This window comes from Marmota monax, unplaced genomic scaffold (assembly GCF_021218885.2).
Source record: "Marmota monax isolate L192 unplaced genomic scaffold, Marmota_monax_Labrador192_F-V1.1 WCK01_AAM20220418_F8-fsc00084, whole genome shotgun sequence".
NCBI classification, from domain to species: Eukaryota; Metazoa; Chordata; class Mammalia; order Rodentia; family Sciuridae; genus Marmota; species Marmota monax.
In genome coordinates this window covers 5,033,514-5,056,968 of record NW_026694575.1, presented here as the reverse complement: position 1 = coordinate 5,056,968, position 23,455 = coordinate 5,033,514, and the positions used below count along the sequence as shown (strand labels likewise).

The window sequence follows — 23,455 nt, the reverse complement described above, 5'->3', positions numbered from 1 at the left end:
GCTGTTCTTTGCTGTTTTCTTTTCCCAGTCTATCTTGCAAATGTTTCCCTATTAGCACACACAGATCTGCTTCACTCTCTTTTATTGCTGCATAGTATTCTGCTGTAAGGATGTAATTTAATTTAACAAATTCCCTATTTATAGATATTTAGCTTGGTTCCAACTGTTTTTCCTCTAGTAACAGTGCTGTAATCAACCTCCTTGTTTGAACATCTTTATGCATGAGAAATTATATTTGTAGCAACATTCCTAGAGGTGGAATTGCCAAGCAACCGGGTGGAGGCAGATTTTGTTGTTGTTAGTTTGTTGTGTTTGTTGCTGGTTTTCTTAGATGTCAGGACGAATTCCCAGGCTCCAGTCCAATTACCAGCCCCATTATCATGGGCATCTTAGCCTAGCTCTCCAGTCTGTGTCTCTTCATCTGGAAAATGAGCATAATACTGTCCACAGGGTGCAGTTAGAAGGGCTAAATGAGGAAATCCAGCTAGTAAACTCCTACTCAGTCTCACAATATCAGTTCAAACGTTACTTCCTGTGAAAACCTCCCTAGTTACCTGGAATGAAGTAGCTCCTCCTGCTCCTCACTGTTCTAACACCCTGTTCACAGCATTTAGGACATATTTCAAGCAAACTAATTTATTTTCTGTCTCCTCTACTGGACACAAGCAACCTGCAGGCAAAAGCCTCATTTTTTAAAATTCACTCTCGTGCATAAATGTCTAGCTTTGGGTCTGACCCAGCATGTGCTCCTGAAGTATTTGTTGAACGAGTTCATTCATGAACTAAGTACTCTGTGTATATTCTTGTTAAATCCTCAGAAATTGTAAATTTGTATTTTCCTCACTTTAGACATCAGAGAATTGAGGCTCATAAAGGTTAAATAGTGTGCTCCAAATGGGGAAAGTAGCATATGAATCCATGTTTATCATACTCTGGGACTTTCTTTGAAAAACTTCAAAATTTAATCGACATGTAATGATTGTATGAATTTATGAGGTGAAACATGCAGTTTCCACATATGTATGTATTCCTTGGCTAATTATAAAATCAGGAACAATTAGCATACCCATCATCTTAAACAGCTATTTCATTTCTTTGTGGCAAAGCATTCAAAATACTCTTTACTAGGTATTTTGAAACATTGGTATTGACTATAGTCTTTCTACAGTGCAGGGTACCAGAATTAACCCCTCTTACATCACTTGGTACCCACTGACCAAACTCTTCCCATCAAACACGCCCATGCCCACCCTGCCCAGCCTCCTAACCCCTCTGCTTCTACGAGATTGATGTTTTTAGATTCCACATAAAAATGAGTTCACACAGTATTTGTCCTTCTGTACCTGGCTTATTTCACTTAACACAATGTCTTCCAGGTCTATCCACATTATCACAAAAGTCAGGATTTCATCTTTTTATGGCTGAATAGTAATGTGTGTGTGAGTGTGTGTGTGTGTGTATGTGTGTGTGTGTGTGTGTGTGTGAGAGAGAGAGAGAGAGAGAGAGTCACATTTTTTTTTATCCATTGATCTGTTGATGTACACTCAAACTGTCACCCTATCTGGGCTGTTGTGAATGGTGCTTCGGTGAACATGGGCATGAAGGTATCTCTTCTACATACTGATTTTCCTTTTTTTTTGAATATATTACCAATAGTGGGATGCAAAGTCATAACAGCAGTTCTATTATTTATTTATTTATTTATTTATTTACAGACCTTCTATACTGTTTTCTGTAATGGCTGCACCAATTTCTATTCCCACTAACCATATATATAAGGGCACCCTGTTCTCTACGTACAGACTCCATTCTAATGGGAGTAATATGCCACTGTCACTTTCATTTGCATTTTTCTTACAATCAATATGATTCTAGTTTTCTCATACTGTCGTCCACCCGCATGTCTTCTTTGGGAAATGTCTATTTGTCCTTTTTTTTTCTATTGGGTTGAGTTCTGCATGTTGCCACCTTCTCAGGAGTACAGTTTGCAAATACAGTCCCTTTCATTCTGTACCTTGTCTTTGCATCTATCGATTTGTTTTCTCTTTTGTGCAGAAGCTTTTCAGTTTTATGTAAACCATTTATTTTTGTTTTTTCTTGCCTGTGTTTTTGGCATCTTGTTCAAAATACCCTTGCCCAAACCAATGTCATAAAGCAATTCCTCTGTTTTCTTCTAGCAGTTTCATAGTCTCAGGTCTTACATTTTGGGTCCTTAATAGGGCTTCCGTTCTTAAATATCCTGCTCTTGTGGTAAAATTATTGTTGTCCTTCCTAGACTTTCTTTATTTTTGGTTTTGGGGTAATGTTATGACTGGTTTATCTGAGGTTGTAGAATCTTTACAACAGAGAGATTGAGGATTTTGATCCTACAGAATTCTTTCTCAATGCACTTGAATTTTATTATTTACTCCAAGTTCCAATTTAAAGAAAGAACCTGGCATGTGGTGTTACAGGAACACAGTCTGTCCATCCTCCTCTGTGATGGGTGGGGGCACCACTGCCCTGGCCATTCTGGGCATGCTGCAGTACACGGGGTGGAAGTTTCCAGGTGTGGATTCAGCTTAAGAGCATCAAACCAGAGGTTATCTGGGTCCCAACAGCTGAAGTAGGCAGGGCTGGGGAAAGCGTCCCAGGCATTTTCCTGCCTGGTGGAACCACCCGCCACCAGTCTCCAATGAGTCCTTGCCATGCAAGGAGCTTTTTCAAGGCATGGATGACTGCTACCTTCTTGTCTCTCCCTCACCTTCTTTTTCCCATTGTGATTACATTTCCATTGTAAAGACCAAGATGGCCTTCAATAATGACTGAGAATATTCTAGAAATTTTTCCATTTCACTGCATCTCTAAAGCAGGCTTGAAAAAAGATCCCAAGTTAGGCTGGTGCCCAGAAGCTTATCCAAAAATGCTTCCAGGCCTACGCAGGAATGCCCACACCCAGAGCCAGGGACAGAAATGGAACCCAGTACCAATGAGAGAGCTCCCTGTGGCAGAAACAGTTTTCAGATCGTAAGTGTGACCCCTGATTCCATAGCCAATAGCAGTCTCCAACACTGAGAAGCCTGGTCCTGCAGCCAATCAGTCTCCACCCCAGAGAGCCTGGTCCTGCAGTCAATCATTTCAGGGCTCAGCAAGGAGAAAGAGTGTGCTAGTGAAGCTATACTGAGCTGTTTTCTAGAATGTAAAGGCAGTCTGTCCTAAGCACCTGCACAAAAGAGTGGAGGGAGCTTGGGCTTTGCAGGCAGGTCGGGGCAGAAACCCAGTGGCCCCACTTAGCAGTTAGATCAATATGGGTATAGGTCAACCTGATAGGACTATCATGAGTACCAAAATACCCCAAGAAGATGCCCAATAAAGGTTAATTACCTTCTTCAAAAGCTTGGAAGCTGAAAGATGGATTTATATAGCCTTCTGTCAAGAGTCCATTTGGGTGGCTATAGGGGAATATTCGAGACTGGATAATAAAGAACAGAAATCTACTCCCCACAGCTCTGCAGACTGGGGAGCCCACCATGGAGGGGCTCCCATCTGGGGAGGGCCTTCTAGCTGTAGGGCCCTCATCACCTAATCACCTCTTAAAAGTCCCTCCTGATCCAGTTGCATTGGGTATTAAGTTTCCAGCACAAGAACTTTGGGTGCATGTTCAAACCCTAGCAATGGTGTTCTGCTTTGCTTCCAAACTCTTCAAAGCAATACCCTGGGCCCTCAACTAAAGCCCCCACTGAGCTGCATTCTAAATCCTCTTGGTCTTCTCCGACCATAACCCGTGCAAATGGATGTGCACACCAAGGCCCAGAATCTAGAATGGAGCCCAGGAATGCAAATGATCTTAGCTCTCAGCAGAAAACACCTTTTTTTTTTTTTTTTGTAATTCCCAGGTCTTGTCACCTACAGAGTGTCACCCACAGAGCTTCTTGCTTTCTGCCCTTTGAATCACAATCCACAGTTCCGGCAAAGATATTAGGGATCATCCTATTGCACCTGCCCTTCCCCTGGACAACGGCTGCCGAGGCCTGCCAAGCTGCATGATGGATGCCGCTCCTGCTGATATTAAATGCATAATTAATGAAACGTAAGGAGGAGACGAGGCGTGTTCCAGGCAGGGTACAAAGAACAAATCCATTCTCACATGGTGCAAGGGACGATGGAGGAGAACACAGATAAGGCTGAAAAATGACCTTGTTCTTGGGTGCTTTTTGCTGAATATCTATGGAAACCTCATTAGGAAAAGAGACATCTTTAACTTTGTAAGGTTGGCCACTTTCCCACTTGCAGAATCTGGTGAGTGTGACAGACCCAGGCAAAATGTTGTTATGATCAGAATGATGCCTCCCTGCTGTCCTTTTTATTGAGGTCTGACTCGAGTTCCCAGGCCAGTCATATTTGTGGCTGTCATCATCATGATCAAAGTGACAATAATTATTATGATGATGAGCTCACATTTATTAGATAGCCACTATGTTTCCAGCCCTGTTCTAAGTGACTTAGATTAATTAATTCACCTAAGCCTCAGAAGCATCCAATAAGATAGCCACTCTCAATATCTTGATTTAATGTTGAAGAAACCCAGACACAAAGAGGTGAAGTAATTTGCCCACAGTCACACAACTCAGAAACTCAAATTTTTCCTGTATGGAAGCCCTATTCTCTGGGCATCAGATGCAGATTTATTTTGGGTAAAACAAAAAATAAATAAATAAAGCTGGATCAAACTTAAAACAGTGGCATAAAGAACTGAGACTGAGCTTCCCTTGGAACTTTCTAAACAGTAGAGGGGAGTTGCAGCCAGAAAAGCAGGGTCCCAGCTAGAGCTGCTCACACCCAGGGAGGAAGAGCAAACCAGCTTGCCTTGCTGTGGCCCACGCCTGGGCTCTCCTGTGCCCCAGGCACGTTGTTCCAAGTTGTCCACCCCCAAAAGCAGTGGCCTCATTCCCTTCTCTGAACACATGCAAAACTAGAGCCCCCAGGCACCTGGCATTCGGTGGGGATTAGACATCTCTCCTGATTCCAAATGGTCAGAGTGTCACACTTTGTTCCCCTATCGAAGATGTTTATACTGGGAGACCCTCTCACCTGGTCTCTTCCAGGCTGCCCCACTGGGGGGTGAGGCCCTAGCATGTGGCCCCTGCTAGGTGTGTGGGCCACTGTGACAGCCACCACTGAGCTCTAGTCCCAGCTAGATGTGCTGTGTGACGGGGCCATGTCCTCCTCACCTCTGAGTCTTATGCCTGCATCCTGAGAGCAGAAATATCATCAGTGGTAGGTAGCTAGCTTGTAGGGTGCTGCAAGGACTGAGAAAGAGGATGTCCTGATAGTGCATCTCCTGAGGTCCGGTGTGTAGACGGCGTCAGAAAATGACCCCTGCTCTTACTATCATGTGTGGTGAGCCGTGTTTGTAGACCGTTGCCGCCATTAGAAGATGGCGCCGGTCTCCGTTGTAGATCTTGGTAAACAACTCCTTATTAGGAAAAGTTGGCGCGCTGTCCCTCAATACCCTATGAGAAAACCCCGCGTGGCAGCTTTTCATTGGACTTGAGCAAGCTTTATTAGGCTGTGTGTGGGTGCGTGGAGTGGAGAGCGCGCTTGAGAGAAGACTAGAGTTAAGGCCTGAATAAACCGCTGAAAGAAGAATCCTGTGTCGTGTCTTCCTTGCTGGCGAGGGGGTCGCGACAATCATGGTCACCAGACTCAGTGGCTTCTGTTTCCTGAGTCCCTACTACAGGAGACCCTGAGTCAGAAATTCCCTGGAGTGGCCTGTCTTTCACACATCCAGCCACAGGAAGCCATCTGGGCTTCCTGCCAGCTTTGAAGGGTCAGTTCTTCTAGGTCTAGACCTGGAGGTGCCTCGTTCTGTCTGTCCAGGGACCTGCTGTTAGCCCCCTGAATGTCTCAGAGGCCTCAAGTCTTGGCTGACTATGAAAATAACCAGGAAGCCACAGAGATGTATTTGTGAGCTTTACTGTCACACACATTTCAGTGTCTATGGCTAGCTGTCTCTAGGATCGAGGGGACAGAAAAGGGGGAAAAATGTGATATATTTTTGAAAGGTGGCGCCTGCTCTGCTGACAATGAATGCAGGTCTCTCCCTGAGCACCAGATTCGTCATGTGGATGCATTTGCATGTGTGGCTCAGTTGGTGATTAGTCAAGCCTAAGAATTTGTCTTCCTACCTGCACCTCTCTGTGGACATCCCCAGAAGCACTGACCCGTTCTCTGTGCTTTGGGATGTGTGTGTTGGAGCAATCATCTCCAAGGTTTCAGAGGTATCGGGCACTTCCAGTGCCTCACACTCACCTGGAACTCAAAGTTCGTGTGTTCCAGAAACTTCTGGTTCATGATTTCTGCAAACTTGTTGATAGCTCTCAGGAAGACCCTGGAAGAGGGGAGAAGGTTACTAGACCATCTGAGCATGCTCCCTCAGGCATCCCTCCACTTTGCACAAAACCAAAACTCCCTCACCCTCCCTCAGGGAGAGGCTCAAAGACCCAATGATGATTTGCACATGGTGACCAAGGCAGATGACACCTATCAGAGTCAAGACCTGGGGCCACGTTTGCCTTGTTGGAACTCAAGAATGGACTATTTGACTTCCTTTGGAAAATCTGCGGGGCCTTATGTCTCAGATATTAGAACTTTATGGCAGAAAGTTCGTGCTATCCAGAAAAGAGGCAACGAGAAACCAACCAATAGCACTCCAGCATCTAGAGAAATCTATCATCAGCAGCTCAGTGAACATAATTTCAAAGGTCTCCTCAGACGTATACATATGCATGATATTTTAAGGATATCATTTTGATAAATGGTGTTTCACAATAAATGCTGCTTCATAGCCTGTCTTTTTTTATTCAGCAACAAATCGTGCTCTCCTTTCGTGCTGGTGAACACAGATATATATCATCCTTTTTAATCACTGAAGAATGTTCTGCTGTGTGGATGTGTCACCGTTTATTTAATCAGTTTCTTATTGATGGACCTTTGTGTGATGCCTTGGCTTTTATTTTTTTTTTCTACAAACCATGTTCCAACGATCACCCTTCTGTGTACATCTTGAACCTCCTATGAAGACCTCGGGTCTTCTCCTCCACGTCATAATACTGGTCAAACCCAGCCCACATTTAACACTTTGCTACCGGTGGTCAATTTGCATTTGTCCAAAGAGTCTTCATGGCCACCTCTTCCTCTTCTTCTACCCTGCAGAGCCCAACTGACAAGTCTCCCATCTTTTGCCCCCTCCTCCTCAAGAGCGCTTTGCCCAAAGGGACCATTGCTGACGTCCATGGAGCCCGTGTCCACAGGACAAGTCTAAACCCTTTTTCTGCCTCCATGATTGGGACCCTAGCTTCCTTGGGCTCAGTTCTTGCCATGGCCCCGTGCTTCAGGTCGCTTCCTGAGTACTTGGCTGTGTTCTTCCTGAACAATGCCCACTCCTTCTCTGCCTGCCTGTCATGGTCTAGATTCTTCCATCAGTCTCCTAAGACTTAAGTGAACGCCACCACTCCCTAGACTCTGAGGTGACTTCCTACACCCCTGGTCACCACACTTCACATTCTAGCTGTGTCTTCGTAGCCTGATCGCCTAGAGAGTCTTTGGGGGAGGGTCTGTTGTGTCTTTGTCACCAGGATTTCCTTTGTTGTCATGGTACAGGGTGATCTACTTGTCTATCTCCTCTATTAGACTGCACTTCCCTAGGGACCTGAGATGCCCTCAAGAACACGTACTGCCTGATCACTTGCCTGTGACTCCCAGGTTCACATCTCTGTCCCTGGCCTCTCCCACTGGATTTCCAGCTCTCCGCTCTATATTCCACTTGGATGACTAATAGGCATCAGAGAGGCACATGCCTGGAACTAACATCCTAATACCTGCCCTCCCAGCCCCCAAACTGTAGTCTTCCCATCTAAGTTAAAGACAACACCTTTCTTCCAGTTGCTCAGAGAGGAAAAGAAAATCCTAGCAACTTTGGTCATGCCTTGACTTTTGGATTTTTCTCAGATCCTACTGTCTTAGCATTGCTTTCAGCATATATCCAGAATTAGACGGGTACTGTGGCACATGCCTGTTATCACAGCAACACCGAGGCTGGGGTGAGACGATCACAAGTTCAAGGCCAGCCTCAGCAACTTAGCAAGTCTGTCTCAAAATAAAAAATGAAAAGGGCTGGCGATGTAGCTTAGTGGTAAAGCAGCCCCAGTAGGAAAAAATAAAATAAAATAAATAAATCCAGAATTCAACTACACCATGTCCTGTCTCTGCCATTCAACTGAGCCAAGCCACTGTCCTTTCTCGCCTGGATTTTTGCAGTAGTCTCTCAACTGTTAGGGAACAGATAGATGAGGATGGTGGGAACATAAGATTAATAGAATAATTCCATAAAAGGGGCCCACTGTGTTTAGCCCCACATGCTTTCTTTTCCAAAAAGCAATGTACCTACAGCCTTGCCTGGCCTAAGTGGACAGGATATGACACATTCCTCAGCAAAGTACATGTCATCTGCAGGAGAAATGTGGGCCTGAGATGTTGTTGATGGGAGAAACCCAGGAGACTTTGGTGACCAGATCCTGAAACTCAGGGAGAAAAGGACAGTTACTCCTAACCATAAAACCTGTAAGAATGCATGGTTAAGGATCCAATTAGAACAGGTCAGCCCAGGTGACCTAGAGTGGCCATTGCAGTGGGAAATTGAAAATTTGATGTCACCCTGCCATCAGTCAAAAGTCAAGTGGCGGACCTGGGCGGGACTGTCGGGAAACTTCTCTGGGATCCCCAAAAAAACAGAGTGCAGGAGAGGCACATTGTCTCTCTCCTCTCTGAAAGGACCCACTCTCTCCCTTGAGAGTGTCCCTCTTCCCTTTTCCTATTCCTTTAATAAACCCAGCCTGTTCCTCTGAGCCTCATGTCTGCAATTTTTTCTGACTGGGGTTTGAGGGGCCTTTAGGCTGCCTCAGTTTCCCCAAAGGCTTTATAATACAACTGCAATGTGCCCAACTTGCCTCCGTGTATCTATGTTTGTAAAATTTTAGGGAGTGGAGAGCAGATAGCAGCAGCCAATGAAAATTGCTTGTTCAGTGAGTGACTCATTCAGTGAGTGACTACCTGGACTACCTGAGCCACTGTGGGAGGCCACTAAGGGAATGCTGAGGAGTGGATCATTGCTGTAGGTGATCACTGAGACTCGCTTCTGCTTGGGAGTCTCTAGGAAACTCTATAGAACACATTTGCATGTCAGAAGTGTCCCCTCCCAGGGGACAAACATATTGGGTTATTGTACCACTAACATTGCTCCTTATTGGCTGAAAGTTTTTCTAGGACATTAAATTCCTGGTACTTCTGATTTGTCCTGCAGATGGGCTGAGCACTCCATAGCCAGAAAAATCCCAGAGAAAGAAAGAAGCAGGGCTTTCTCCAGATGCCTGGAAATGCCCACCAAAGCCACTGGTGTATTTTGGGTAGGTGGAGAGGGTGGGCAGGTACCTCCAGCACACTGCTTGTCCAGGTTGCTGGGCCAGGTGTTCGTGAAACACTTGGTTGTTTGTTGAACAAGAACAAGAACAACAAAAAGCACAGGGTGCCCTGGAGTTGGGATCACAGAATGTGGAGCACACACATACACAAATGGATGTTATTTCTGGTTTTGCCACTTTCTGGCTATGTGGATTTGGGACATGTTAATATCACCTCTGAAGTCCCAGTTTGCTGGCTGTGAAATAGCAATGCTGTAACCTCTTTCTCGGGGTCGCTGTGGGGTGTAAGCAGCGAGAGCATGGAAGTGGTGAGCGCAGGGCCTGGTGCAGGGGCACCAGCATCATGCTGGCCCCGGTGGCCTCAGAGCCCCTGGGGTGGCTCCACTCTGCCTCCAAAGGCAGGGCCAACAGCACAACACACACACTGGAGCAGCTAGCAACCAGGACCACACAAGGGCAGAAGGAAGAATCCCACAAGTCCACCTCCCCGCAGGGCTGTCAAAAGGGAAATTTCTGGGGCTGGGGATGTGGCTCAAGTGGTAGCGCGCTCGCCTGGCATGCGTGCGGCCCGGGTTCGATCCTCAGCACCACATACAAACAAAGATTTGTGTCTGCCGAGAACTGAAAAATAAATATTAAAAAAAAATTCTCTCTCTCTCTCTCTCTCTCTCTCTCTCTCTCTCTCTCTCTCCTCTTTCTTAAAAAAAAAAAGGGGGAAATTTCTTTGGTTTTGCTGTTTTGTCCCTTGTTAACATGCCTTTGAAACAACATCTATATTTTCTCCTTAAAGATTAGTTATCTGATTCCCCAGATGGAAACACATTGAGTGGCTGTCATATTATGTATAAACATCTCGGAATCTGAAAGATGACACCAAAATGAGGGGTTTTACACGTTCTCAGCAGCAAGAAAGCTATCAATAATTCCAGGAAGAGTCATTTGTCAGCTGAAACCTGTCTGGCATTCTCCCAGCCAGTCCAGTGACCAGGAACCCATCAACCTATGCTGAGGGCGGGCACTGTGTCCTTCTGTCCCTCAGATTCTTCTATAGACAGAGTATCACTTCACTTTGGTCACGTGGGCACTAGGAAAATACAGCTTATTTACCCTCCTTGTTTTACTTTTTTTTAAAATAATTGCTCATAAAGCCTAAGCGCTAATGTGGTGAAGTGGGCTGGAATAAAAACACATCAACTCTGTTGTTCTCAACAATGAACTTGAATCATTGAGAACCAAGTTCATTATCAAGTCTCAGCCCAGCACTTCCCATCCATGATCCTTGGCAGGCTGTGTCTGAGAAATACCACCACAGCCATGCTGTGGATCAGGAACCAGGCTCTGTGCTCTGCAGGGTCCCTCCTCTCTTCCCCTTCACCTCCCCACCGCCATCCCACATGAACTCTCTGAGCTCGACATTGCTGCCATCTTGGAGCTGTGAGTTTATGTGACTTCCCAGTGACCCAGTACCTGTGGAGTCCCAGCCTTCAGAAGGGAGGTCTTAAACCACCATGCATAAGGAAATCGCTGCATTTCTGCCCGACCCCAGCCATGAGCTAATGGCCTTCATGGTGATCGTGATGGAGGCATTAGCAGTCACCATGTGAACATCGTCCCTGTGCTAAGTGCTCTGCTTGACATTGGTTCATTTAATCCTACCCACTCAGGCAGGTGCTGCTGTTCCTCCCACTGAACAGCAGCAGAGAGGACCTCGGAAACATCGGGCCATCTCTCATGTTCATGCCGCAGAGCCGACCCCGCCTTTCTCTAAGCCTTGCAGGTCAGAAGAATCCGCTAACTCTTCTTAAGTGTAGTCTGCTGTGGACTTGGGGAACCAAGTGCCCCTACCCTCGTCCTCCAGGCACCAGGTGTCTTTGCGCTACTCCTGACTCTCTGCCTTTCTGCCCACAGCTGACTGGACCCTGGGCTCACATTTGGGGTGACACAGTCTTCCTTGGGCTGCCAGCAGCCTGAGGGGGGTCTTTTGAGTAGTTCTGCCCAGTGAGGACCCCCAAGTCCACTAGGAGTAGATCGAATCCTTGTAAGTGGCACAAAGCAGGACCAGGGAGAAGGCCATGGGCTGGGCCCTTGCGGGAAGCCATGAGTGGATGTTTCTATGAGCAACTAGAAATCCTACGCCATCGAGCAAGGGGCAGAGAAGTCAGCTATCGTGAGCAGGCAGAAGCTGGCAGAAAGAGAAATCAAATGCAGTGCTGCTCTCCCCCAAAGCTGTGCTGCATGAGGTGTTGACGCGGCCACTGGGGGTCCTGGATTCCTATGCCTTTGTATAGCAGAACGAATCCTTGTTACAGAAGCAGCTGAGCCCACGTCCCACCTCCCGAGTCAGCCTCTGTGACGTCTATGCATCGCTCCTTTGGGACACAGGAAGGAAAGGTGCACATAGACTCCTGAAGGGGCTGGAGCAAGCCTCCAGTCAACCTCCCACCCACCCCTCTTCTGAGCTCTGACCTTGACCTCCATGAATCTCAGTTGCTCCTTCTGTAAAAGGAGCCATGGATGAGGATCAAACAAGAGGCAGTATTTGAAGCTGGTGGCCCAGAGCCTCAGCACATGGAGGTCCTCCATAAATGTCAGTCATTGTTACTATTCTTAACCTGCCGCCACCTTGTATCTCTGGAGCACGAAGATCTGAGGCTGATAATACCCTGAAGTGACAACACAGCATCAACACACGCCCACAGGTTGACAGGTGCGTGGTGTGATAAAAGAGGGAACAGGAGAGATGGGCATGCCCCTTCTGGGGAGAATCGCCAAGCTGGGGCGAGGGCCTTTCTGAACCCCACCCACCTGCCCACTGTGGGAAGCTCATGGGATGTAGTTAATTCTACTGATCACACTTGAAGATGGAAATGAAAGAGTCAGCCAGCGGGCAGGGCTCATCCCTCTGAAGGAGGCACTGAGACATCCATTTCCCCAGAGCCCTTGAGCCGCTTCCCTCAACACTGAAGCTCCGGCACCACGAGGCTCCAGTCAATCAGCAGATGCCAGCTGGGTACCAGGCATGGCTTGCCCCAAGCGCCTATGACACTTCCTGCATCATTTAGGGATCTAGTTAGGGATGCAGGAGACTCCCAGACTCGGGAAACCAGTAGCCTCTGGACATCCAGATGAGGTGAGCCTGTCGACAGAAGGAACCATAGAGGTCTCGCTCCCTGTCTGGGTGATGTGGGTGGAGGAGGTGGGAACTCCAAAAAGGAACAGTCACGTCCACGTAGGGAAGGAGGAGGACGGAGATGGTGCTCCTCACCCTCAGCACCCTCAGAGACCTCTGGATAACTGCTCTGGGCTGCCCCGGGGGGCTCCCTAGGTCAACTGCTGTGACCCTTACGGTGTGCCTGTTATGGGCCTGAGATGAGATCAGACCTTAAAACATGTCACTGATAAATGCAGACAGGATGCAGCCAGATCTGCCTCTTCCGTGAAGCATTTTGGCTACGTCTAGAGCATATAAAAGTGAAAATGGAAGTTTGCATTCGGGAAATGCTGGCTCTGTGCCTATGCTGTTCTGGCCACTTCCTGTGTATTACTTCATCTCAGTCCCCACAATAATCCTCTGTGACAAGCACTATTGCTAGTCCTACTTGACGGGGAGGAAAACTGAGTCCAGAGTGGTTAAGTATCTTGCCCAGTTAACTGATAGAAACAGGATTTGAGCCCAGGAAATCACAGGTTTTCACTTCTCTGTGCTGCCTCTGGGGGGTCTCCGGTGGCCATACAGCAGTAGGCAATATTCCCACGGGTGCACTTGTCTCCCCATTAGACTGGAAGCCCTCTGCCACCTGGGACCATAGCTTGAACTGATCTGTGTATGCCCTGGAGCCCGGACACCTAAGACTTTCAATAACTATTTGTTGGTCAGTTAACTGCATTTAAAAGGAGCTTCAGGGATGCATGTAGATTCCCAAGGCCCCCAGAAATGCTGGAATTCCAGATCAAGGCACAGATGGAAGGTGGGGGGAAGAGGTTCCTAGGCACCATTCTGTTAATTTACAGTGTTTTAAAGAACTTGATTATTTAAAAATTAATCATGTCATGTAAATCAGATCTTACTGAATGCTGCATCTCAACAAAAAGGGGGAAAAAAGCTCTAACAGGAAGCATCTCTTGCAGTAGACTGTCATTACATCTGTCTACACAAGCGGTACACAGCTGGGGCGACATTTGATTTTGGAAAACCCCACTCCTTCCTCCAGCCTGCACAAAAGTAAATAATGGATGACTAATATGTATATATAAATCATAAGTGATGAGAGAAAATTCATAAAAACAAGCAGATTTTATAGAAAACATAGATAACAGGGAGAAAAGAGAGGAGGAGGCGGAGGGACGAAGACAGGAAAGAAAGTTACAATGTTCAGACTAAGAAGTGAAGCTGGTCCAGCCACAGGAACCAGCTGTGGTGCTGCAGAAGAGAGGAGGGCATTGGGCACCCCAGGCCGCTGTCCTGTTTGTCCCACCTAGCTGGGTCCTTGGCAAGGCCCCCCTTCCTTGGGCCTCAGGGCACATGTCCAAGCAGTGCCCTTAGGGCTGGGGCTCAGATCCAATGGCTTCTCGGTTCCTTATCAGCAATGCAGTCGTGAGTAGGCTACTACTTATCTATTCTGTGTGCAGCTCCTCACCGATAAAAATGCAGATTCTGACAGTTTTACCTCATTGTAAAGTTGTTGGGGGATGAAATGAGCGAATGCACCTGAAGCTTTTACCACCTGGAGGAGGACGTGACGTGACGAACATGAACGTCAGCTGAAGCAAATGGCACAGAAGGAGCACAACAGTGAAACTTCAAGGGGCCGGGATCCTAAGGGATCACTGTGGCCAGAAGGTGCAGGAAAGGGACCAAGCCAGGCGTATGAGAAGCCAGGCATTGGGTGGGGGAGGGGTGACATCAGCACATGCTTCTCCAGTTCAAGACCACATTTGTCCTCTCCTGTGGTGGCAGCACTGTCACTCACCGGGTTCTTCCCAGCCACCGGGCATTGTGCTGGGAACAGCTCATTCCACCCTCATGCTGCAAAGTCCATCTAATGGAACTATTGCTGTCCCTATTGTACCGGTGAGGAAGCCGGAGAAAGGCAAGGTGGCAGAACTCAGGAGGCTGAGTCCAGCTTTTTTAAAAAAGAAATTAAATGCAACAATAGTACTTAACTGATCCTTAAGAGATACAAATGTTTCCATTTAGGAGACACTTCCACTTTCTCCGGTTTCTAGAAAATTCTATTCTTATTTCCTTGGCAGTGAAAAACAAGGAATCATCTCCAGATGAACAGACTCAGGTCCGTAGCGAGCAGGGGTTTCAGGAGGGGATGTTCCTCCAAGGCACTGGCCCACAGATCCGCATGTGTTTCTTTGGAATGACTGTGCAGGCCACTCCGCAGGAGGCCTGTGGGCAAAACCCCAATACCTTACCAACCAGTGGGCAAAACAGCAAAGGGCCCTCCTGTAGTGCAGGAGCCAGCTACAAAATTATGGGGGCTCGGTGCAAAATGAAAATACAAGTATCCTTGTCTAGAAATTGTTAAGAACTCCGAGATACCAGAGTATGAAACCAAGCATGGAGCCCTCCAGAGCTTTGGGCTTTATGCACCTGCCTGTCTCATGCCCACAGGGCTGGGGAGTGACCTGCCTCTGACCCAGCATGTGGCCTGGGCCCAATTCCCACCAGCACAATAATCCTGCAGAAGTCAGCTTGCACCTGCGTGGTGTGAAGGGAGAACCTGGAGGTGGCCCAGCTGAGACGCTCTGACACCTGCTGCTGGGCTGATCTTCCTCCTCCCAGGGGAAGCAGAGGCACACAGACAGACAGCTCCTTCCAGACAAAGCCCTCCTCCACTCCAGCAGCCCTGGATGTTGGCCCCAGAGCTCTGTGGGCAAGGGTGTCCACTGTCATCTGGTGACACAGGGAGAGCAAGGACGGGGGGGGGGGGGGGGGGGGCAGCTGGGGCTGGAGTCGGCTCCAAGCATGGGAGATAGAAATCCTCAGGCTGTATCAATGGCAAATCATCAATATGTAAATGTTCCTCATCTCCTCTCTTTCCCTTCCACCAAAGAGAACTCAGCTGCGGCTCGTTCGACTTTCCTCTTCTTCCACCCTCTGGGGACCTTTCTCTCTGCCAATCAGCACTTGGGTTTCAGGATACAGAACTGAGGCAAAATGTAGAGGGCCATAAACTGGGAGCTGGTGTGAGATGAAGGGCTTCCCTGGGGGAACTGAAGCAAACACAAGAGCCAAAGAAATCGGGAGAGAAAGGGGAGAGAGGGGCCAGGAAGGCCCCGCTGAAGGTCATCACGGGCGGGATGTGAGAAAAAGGCTCTGAGAGAGACCAGGGGAAACCTCACCATGTGAGAGAGATGGGAGGCAGGTGGGTGGAGAAAAGGAATATTAGAAGATGTCGCCGAGTGTCAGGATCTGAATTTCACTGTGTTGAAATGTATTAGAGACATAATGGTAAATACTGAAATCTTTGACAATTAACTTTTATCTCCTGCTCAGCTGGGCCATGTTGGGTGTGAGCTCCACTTGGGTTACACTGACAATCTATAAGATGTTCATAGCTACGATGTGCACATCCAGAGACACCCCAGTTACAACACACCAATGGCTCCGAAGACAGATTCATCGGTAAAACTCTATTTCCTAAATCCTCTCTTGGAAAATGCTGCTTAATCCAATGAAACTTCCTGCACTTCTTTTACCATAGGTCACAGGATATGTTTGATTATTTTAAATAAATTTTGAAATAATATAATTAAAAATGCTTCCCGGGGCTGGGGATGTGGCTCAAGCGGTAGCACGCTTGCCTGGCATGCGTGCGGCCTGGGTTCGATCCTCAGCACCACATACAAACAAAGATGTTGTGTCCACTGAAAACTAAAAAATAAATATTAAAAAATTCTCTCTCCTCTCTCTCTCTATCTTTAAAAAAAATGCTTCCCTATACTTGCCTGTCTAGAGAGTTCAGGGAAGGTTTCATAGACAAAGTGTGGTATCCTAACTGGGATTTCAAGAACAGAGAAGGAGTGGGGGACTTCTGAGTAATTCAGGATGAGTGTGAAGTTCTCCCCTGGGTTTCAATGTGGACAGGATATGTCAGCACTTCAACTTCTTCCCACTAGGGGGAGCTATCCCCACCTCATGGCTACCAGTGATCTCTTCATTGAGCCCTGGGAGGTGGCCTTTGGGAAGAAGGTCTCCCACCTGTTCTGAACCATGCTCATGGCCATCCAGTCCACAGGGTACACATTCTTCCCGATGAGGTCCTTGAACATGATGAAGGTCTCCATCAGGAAGTCCTGAAAGAGTGGAGAAAACACGCCAGTCATCAGCCTTGCAGGTAGGAAGTGACTTCAAGTGTCCAGGTCACGTGGGCTATTACAATGTTTCCTTTATTATTATTATTATTTTATATATAGAGAAAGAAAGGTAAGGGGATCAATTCTTCATTGAAGCTAATTCAGGGAAATTCATTGCCATGCATTGTAAATAGAAGCGTAAAAGTTGGCTTCTGAGAGGCTGTTTCGCAAATAAGTAGAACATGAATATGGAATAAGGAGACAATCTCAAAATAAAGCACTATTAATTCTGTCTTTGAGAATAAAGAAGTAAATGTATTCATCGATGTGGCAATGTTATAATCATCTTCCCAAATATGTATTTGAGCAGAAAATAATCGACACCATATGAACACATCTCAGGCCATTTAGCAAATAAACTATTATTTAAATGAGCATCTAATTAGCAGTGGTGTAAACACAGCTATTTCATCTGTCACACACACACACACACACACACACACATATGAGCAGATTAGAGAGAGCATAGGAACCAGGACTCTCCTTCCCTCCTTTGGAGAGGTTCAAAGTGACTTCAACACACTCTCTCAGATTTTGCAATGGGACAAACTTGGCCTCCATCTTTGCAGAAAACAAATTCAGTACAAATCCAGATAGCGAAGACCCAGAACCTGTGACCCTCTTGAGCTGGAAGTAATAAAAACCATATCGCTTGAATGCTTTAGGTGAAGCCTAAAATCCAGAGGGAGTCCCTTCAGAATTCTTTCCATGAGCAGTGGTTTTCAAATCATCCTGACTGCAGAATTCTTTGTTCAAAGGAAATCTCACCTGGAACCTAATATTTGAAATAGATAAACGTAGATGGGCTCTGTGTGTGTGTGTGTGTGTGTGTGTGTGTGCGTGTGAGAGAGAGAGAGAGAGAGAGAGAGAGAGAGAGAGAGAGAGAGAGAGAGAGAGAGCAGAGTGCAGCTAGTAAGAACATAATTTGAAAATCACTGCTTTAAGATAAATTGCAAAATTCTGGAGATGGCATTGGTTCTTTCCCAGCAGTCTCTGCTTCTAGGAAAAATGGCCTCAGTGTTCTAAGTCCCAGCTTCCACATCAGCAGAATGGGGGCAGCATCTATCCCCAAGGGTCCGCACAGTGACTAGGTGCACCTGGGAGCTTAGCACAGAGGCTTGGAGCCAAGAGCTCCTTAATGCTGGAGATGTTAATGGCAGAGATTGTTATTCACCCTTGATGTCACCTGGGCAAGTGTGGCTCTCGTCCCAGGCACACCCCCTTCCTACGGGATGGAGAAGGCTTCTGGCTCACAGATGGACAAAGTGGCTTCTGACTGAAAAGATGCATGTAGTGTGAGGGGCAGAGCTGAGGTTCAAGGTGGACCTCGGGCATGTTGGTCCTGTACTGCTGTGGAGCCTTCGTCAAGAAGACTGTAGAGCTGAAGCAAGTGACTCCTAACACCCATGTCATAGTGCTAGGAGAATCAGATAAGAAAGTGCGTATGTTCAACAAGTAAGAATTCCCTTCCCCACCTTCCTTCCCAGGAATCATTGTTTACATAAAAGATCAAAAATTAGGAATCTGGTTTTCCTATTTCCGTGTCCCAAGACATAAAGAACTTGGTGGGGGTGGGAGAAAAACTGGGGTTATTCCTTTTATTTGTCTTTTGAGTATCCAGAATAGGGTTCCATTTCTTTCCAACCCTACTTCAAAGAGGAGAGCTTTGGCTCACTGCTGGGGTTGGGGGTGTTGGCTCCCAGTCATTCCCTGAGGAGGGGCCACTCTCTGAGGGTGGTCCAGGCTCAGCACCCTTGGTCTTCCCAGGAGAATTAAGAGAGCTCCTAGCAGCAGGACTCCTGCCCCTGGAAGTGGTGAGTGACAAAGGGCCACACTGACAGGAGAGGGTCCTCTGCTATACCCTGGGACAGGGCAGCTAGGGTGGGCCTCTCTGTTGTATCTGCTGCAGAGCCGATGGCCATGGGGCACGGGGTGGTGGTCCTGTAGCAGCTGAGTCCTGAGAGGCTAGAAGAGGCTCAGGGATGGGGATGTAGCTCAGTGGTAGAGCACTTGAGGAGCATCCGCTAGGCCCTGGCTTCCATCCTCAGCACAGAAAAGAAAGAAAAAAGAGACCTGGGCTCAGGGCAATTTCTTCTAAGCACTATCATAACCTAATACTAGCTATCTCTCCTGGGTACTCACAATGTGAGCAATACAGTGCTCCCACCCAAGCCCCTCAGCATACCCTGAAACCCAATCAAATTATCCCCACTTTACGGATGGGGAAACTGAGGCTTATGAGAGGTTCTCTTGCCCCTGGTCACACAGCTAGCTGGTGACAAAGCCAGGATTCAAATCCAAGACTGCATGACTCCAACTCTTGCTCTTAGGCTGCAAGCGTCCAAGATTTACCAGCACCTATTTATTGAGCCACATCTAGATCACATGGTAGATGTCCATGACTCGACTCTGACATGATTGAAGACATGTTCCAGAGTGAGAAATACAAGAGACAGGAAATCAGACATGCTCATAAACACGCCCAAGACCTGCAGGGACGTCTTGTGTCCTAAACTCATGAGAACCATGAGAGCCAGGTGTCACGTCCTGCCCACCCGCCCTCCACCCCCAGCGTCTCTCAGACTCACCACAAGGTCTGAGCTGGTGTGGAAGGTCTCGATGTAGAAGGAGTAGTGTTGGTCACCCATCTGGTTTAGGATGGCCGTCATACATGCCACGAAGTGACTCTGCAAGACATAAAGAAAAATACCACGGACAAGTGAGAAAGGACCATGGGATTCATCTCTCCCATTTCCTTGACTCTAAACTGGAAAATGCTCAACCTTCCCCAGCAAGTGTCACAGGGCCGTCCAAGGACAGGGACTCTCTCCTCACTGGATGAGTGTGTGAAATTTGCCTAGGGGAAAATGTCTCCTTACAGCGCCTTCATGGAATCAGCCTTCACTGAGCACCTATGATGCCCCTGCAGCAAGCACCGCAGGTATGAAAATAAGAGCCGACATGTGACCTCTCCTGCTATTTGTACTTTGGGAAAAGAGCGGTGGTGGGTGTTGGGAGATTCAGCCGAGGTGGGGCTCCTGGAGTTGGTTTCACTTCCTGTTAAATAATTTTACATGGGAAATCCCAGTTATCTCATCTGTAAAGTGGGGCAATCATCCATCCATCCATCCATCCATCCATCCATCCATCCATCCATCCATCATCCATATCTCCCACTAGAGAATTATCAAAAGGATCTGATAATCAAAGCAAGTTATTTATTTGTATGTACCAATGTGCCTCAAGGAAACCTGTTCTTCTGTAGAATTGACATGCGCTAATAAGCAAAAAAGGATCCACTGGATCCGAGACCACCCTGAAATCCCATTAGGGTTCCCTGTGGAGGGACCAGTTATTGGATCATTATGAAGGAGCCAGAGAAGTCGGCAACCTAGGGTGGGATAAGAAAGGAAGGGATGGAGCCTGCTGTCCAAGAGTTGATGGTCTCATTGGGAAATCATGACTGAATTCAGGAGAGAAAAAGTTCAAGATCCTGAAGAATTCAGACAAGAGGGAAACCGAGGCGGAGAGCTGGAGAGGTCTGGAAGGATCCCTGGGAGCAGAGAGGAAGGGAATACACCCTTTCACGCACCATAGACCTCAGCTTGGTCTCTCTTGCCATCTCTCTCCCAGACTGGCAGGGTCAGCTTTAGGGTGGGAGACCTGGTCAAGGAAGCATTAGCCACTGAGCCAGCAGCCAGGAGAAGCTACTCTGTACCGCCCCTGTACGATCCCCTGGGGGCTGCCATCTTGGCCAGAGGCAGGTCCATTGTGGTCCAGCCCAGTGCAGACAATTGGAGATGGACTGGCACTGTCATGCCGGTGTCTCTAGGGACCCCCACTCCAAGAGTCCTTAGAAGTTTTATGTTTGGAGGCGGTAGGCTTGGAAAATTTATGTTTGAACCCCAAACTGGGGCTGGTATCACACACTGCTGCCTTTGTTTATATAAAAAGAAGTTCTTTTGTTAAAAAATATGGCAAACATTAACACCTGCCGATGGTTGAAAATTTTGTTCCCGTGGTGGGGCAGCATCCTTGGTGACCCCAGGAGACCCCTTTTGCGTTCCTCCTCAAGAACCCTTTAGGGTGACTGAATGTCTCTGAGGCTCCTGTTCACCAAAGTGGCTCCCAAAGATACAGATTGTCCTTTGCTTCTGGGTTCTCTTCAGTTGAGATCGTCTGCTTCCCCTGCCGGCAGGACCAGCTAGGCAATTTGTGGGGCCCAGAACAAAATGAAAATGTGGGGCCCTTGTTTAAAATGATTGAATATTTCAAAATAGCCCTGTGGCCTTTCTAAGCAAGGGACTCAGTATGATTAAGTGGGTCACTCACACAGGAAGCTAGCCCAGCTGGCCGGTGGGTGACCCCCACATTCACCGTAAACGCTTAGGAAACATACAGATCTGGCAGAGAGCCCCACACCAGGACTCTCAGGAACAGTGACCAGTCTACTCCATGGAGGGGACTGGCAGCGTCTACAAGGGGCCACACCCCCTGCATGGTCTGCAGCCAGTTCCTCTCTCCTGCTCAGGCAACAGCGGGTGGTGAGTTTTGAAATTATTCACCCTTTCAACCCAGACTGAACAGCCCCAGCACTGCCAACTTAACCAGGTCCATTAAGTCAAGAAATGAACTTACTTCCTGTGTATACCTCTGGCCAGCTGGATGTAAACAAAATCCTAGGGCTTAAAGGGTGTACAAGTGTGTGTGTGCGTGTGTGCGTGTGTGCGTGTGTGTATGCGCACACGATCCCCTGCCTCCTCTACTCCCTCCATCTCCTCTCCCTTCCTGGAAGAATTCCGCCTGTGGCCACTAGAGGGCCGTTCTCTTCACACAGTCGCTGCTGTGCAGTTTGTTCGGCTTATTTATTCCTACGTGAGCAGACCCACTACACTTCTTGCATATAAACAGTGAAAATTACAATATAAAGGACTTATTTTTCCTTCTTTCGGAGTTATTCTGCTGCTGGTGAAAGCCTGGCTTGTTGTGCAAGGAAGGGGGGACATCTCCGGCAGGTAATCCCACTGTTTCAAGGTAAGAGATGTGGGAAGGTTTTATTTGTGTGTGTGATGGATGATCTTCTAAGAGAAAACGCTGTTCGCCTCTTGGACGATAGTTTACTTCTAAAGCTTTGGCTTAACGGAGCGCTGGGATTGTGAGCTTGCATGGGTGTGTGTGTGTGTGGGGGGGGTAGGGGTGAAAAGCCCACCATTGTCACAACTGCTGGCTGCCCCAGATGCATAGGTATGGAATGCTTGTTATTGTCAATGGCTCAATTGGAAAGGGGGGAAATGCAAAAATCAGATCTGGGAGCTAACTTTGCTTGGAATTACCTTGAAAAGGCTGCCTTGTCTGAAGCCCTGTTTAAGGAAACTTCTATGCTTCCTTGAAAAAGAAAAAAAAAATCAAGGAGCAGGATTGCAGTCCCTATTAGAGAGAGTGACCATTTCGTGAAAGAAAACCATTATCATTTTATTAGGAGTGGGTTAGTGTGGTAGAGATTGTGGATCGATCAAAATTACTTTTACCAGCTTGTTAATTTCTTTGTTCCAACTGCCACACAGAAAACCCCAGCTGGGTGCCTTTTCCTTTCCGTAGGATTGGTGGTGTGATGTGACTGAAGTTTGCACAAGTTACCTGCATTTGGCTGTTAGTGAAAAATGACAGTGTGTGACTTCCAACTGCAGGCATCCCATTTTCCTACTGTAGTACCTAGCCCACTGTGGTATCAGACCCCTCAGAAGTCATAGCAACACCACCGATTGATACCCGAAATGGAGCAAGACACGGGTAGCAGGTTTCTGTTCAGGAAAGGCTCTGCTCTGCCATTTGAATTTTCAAAAACCACTTTGTCACAATGATAAAAGGATGGAACAACATTAGGCTTCTCTGACATGTGTCCCCTTTCCAGTAGTACCCTCAAAATGGCAACTCTGTCTTGCCCTTCTCCCTTCTTACAAGTTTGGGACCCTGCTTCTACATCACCATGACTGAAAATTTTAGAAGGAATTAGATCAGACGGCATCTGCCCTAGCAGTTGAGACAGCCCTAACATTGACATTGCTGAAACTTTATAGCAAAGGAGCTCGAACTCCAAGCCCATCAGCAACCCAGAAGAGCAGTATAATGCTGTGCGGGGACTATGGGGGTGGGGGATCCCCAGTAGTCCAGGCTAGCAAGAATCCCCCTCTTCTCATCCCTGGCAGAGATTCTGAAATGGACATATATTTACTACCAAGGCACGAGGCAGCCACTCATCCATCCCAAGCAGCATGCCAGGTGCCTGGATAGGAAATTGCTTCTTAAAACGGAATACCAGTGGAACTTGCATATTAAATTCCAGAGAGAAATTGAATCTGAGACTCTGGGGCAAACCAAGCAGAGTCACCTGGCTCCGATCGGGGTTGGTTTAAAATGTGGCTAATGAATCACAGCATGAAGAGACACGGTTTGAAACTAGGTCAAACGTGTAAAAATAAGTACAGTCATCACGGGCACTTGGCTGATGAGGGCTCTTTGACGCGGCAAGCGGCGGGGTTTATCTGCCGTGTAGGACCCTCTTCTGCATGCCGAGGTGATCAATTCTCGTAATTAATTCAGCTCATCAGTCAGTACGTGGGGAGGTCTTG

The 23,455-nt window shown here is 47.4% G+C and overlaps 2 protein-coding genes across 2 annotated transcripts in view; one reads left to right on the top strand and one right to left on the bottom strand.

The window, feature by feature from the left end:
• Positions 1 to 23,455, bottom strand: part of Dock2 (dedicator of cytokinesis 2) — a 409,837-nt gene that overhangs the window by 90,372 nt on the left and 296,010 nt on the right. Inside the window, exons 28-30 of the mRNA XM_046421400.2 lie at positions 19,415 to 19,513; positions 16,672 to 16,766; positions 6,292 to 6,370 (exon numbers count right to left, since the gene is read on the bottom strand). Coding sequence (XP_046277356.1) covers positions 6,292 to 6,370; positions 16,672 to 16,766; positions 19,415 to 19,513 — 273 coding nt within the window. The remainder of the gene's footprint in view (positions 1 to 6,291; positions 6,371 to 16,671; positions 16,767 to 19,414; positions 19,514 to 23,455) is intronic.
• Insyn2b (inhibitory synaptic factor family member 2B) overlaps positions 21,701 to 23,455 on the top strand; it is a 106,215-nt gene continuing 104,460 nt past the window's right edge. The window contains exon 1 of the mRNA XM_046421401.2: positions 21,701 to 21,860. The gene's annotated coding sequence lies outside the window, so the exon portion shown is untranslated. The remainder of the gene's footprint in view (positions 21,861 to 23,455) is intronic.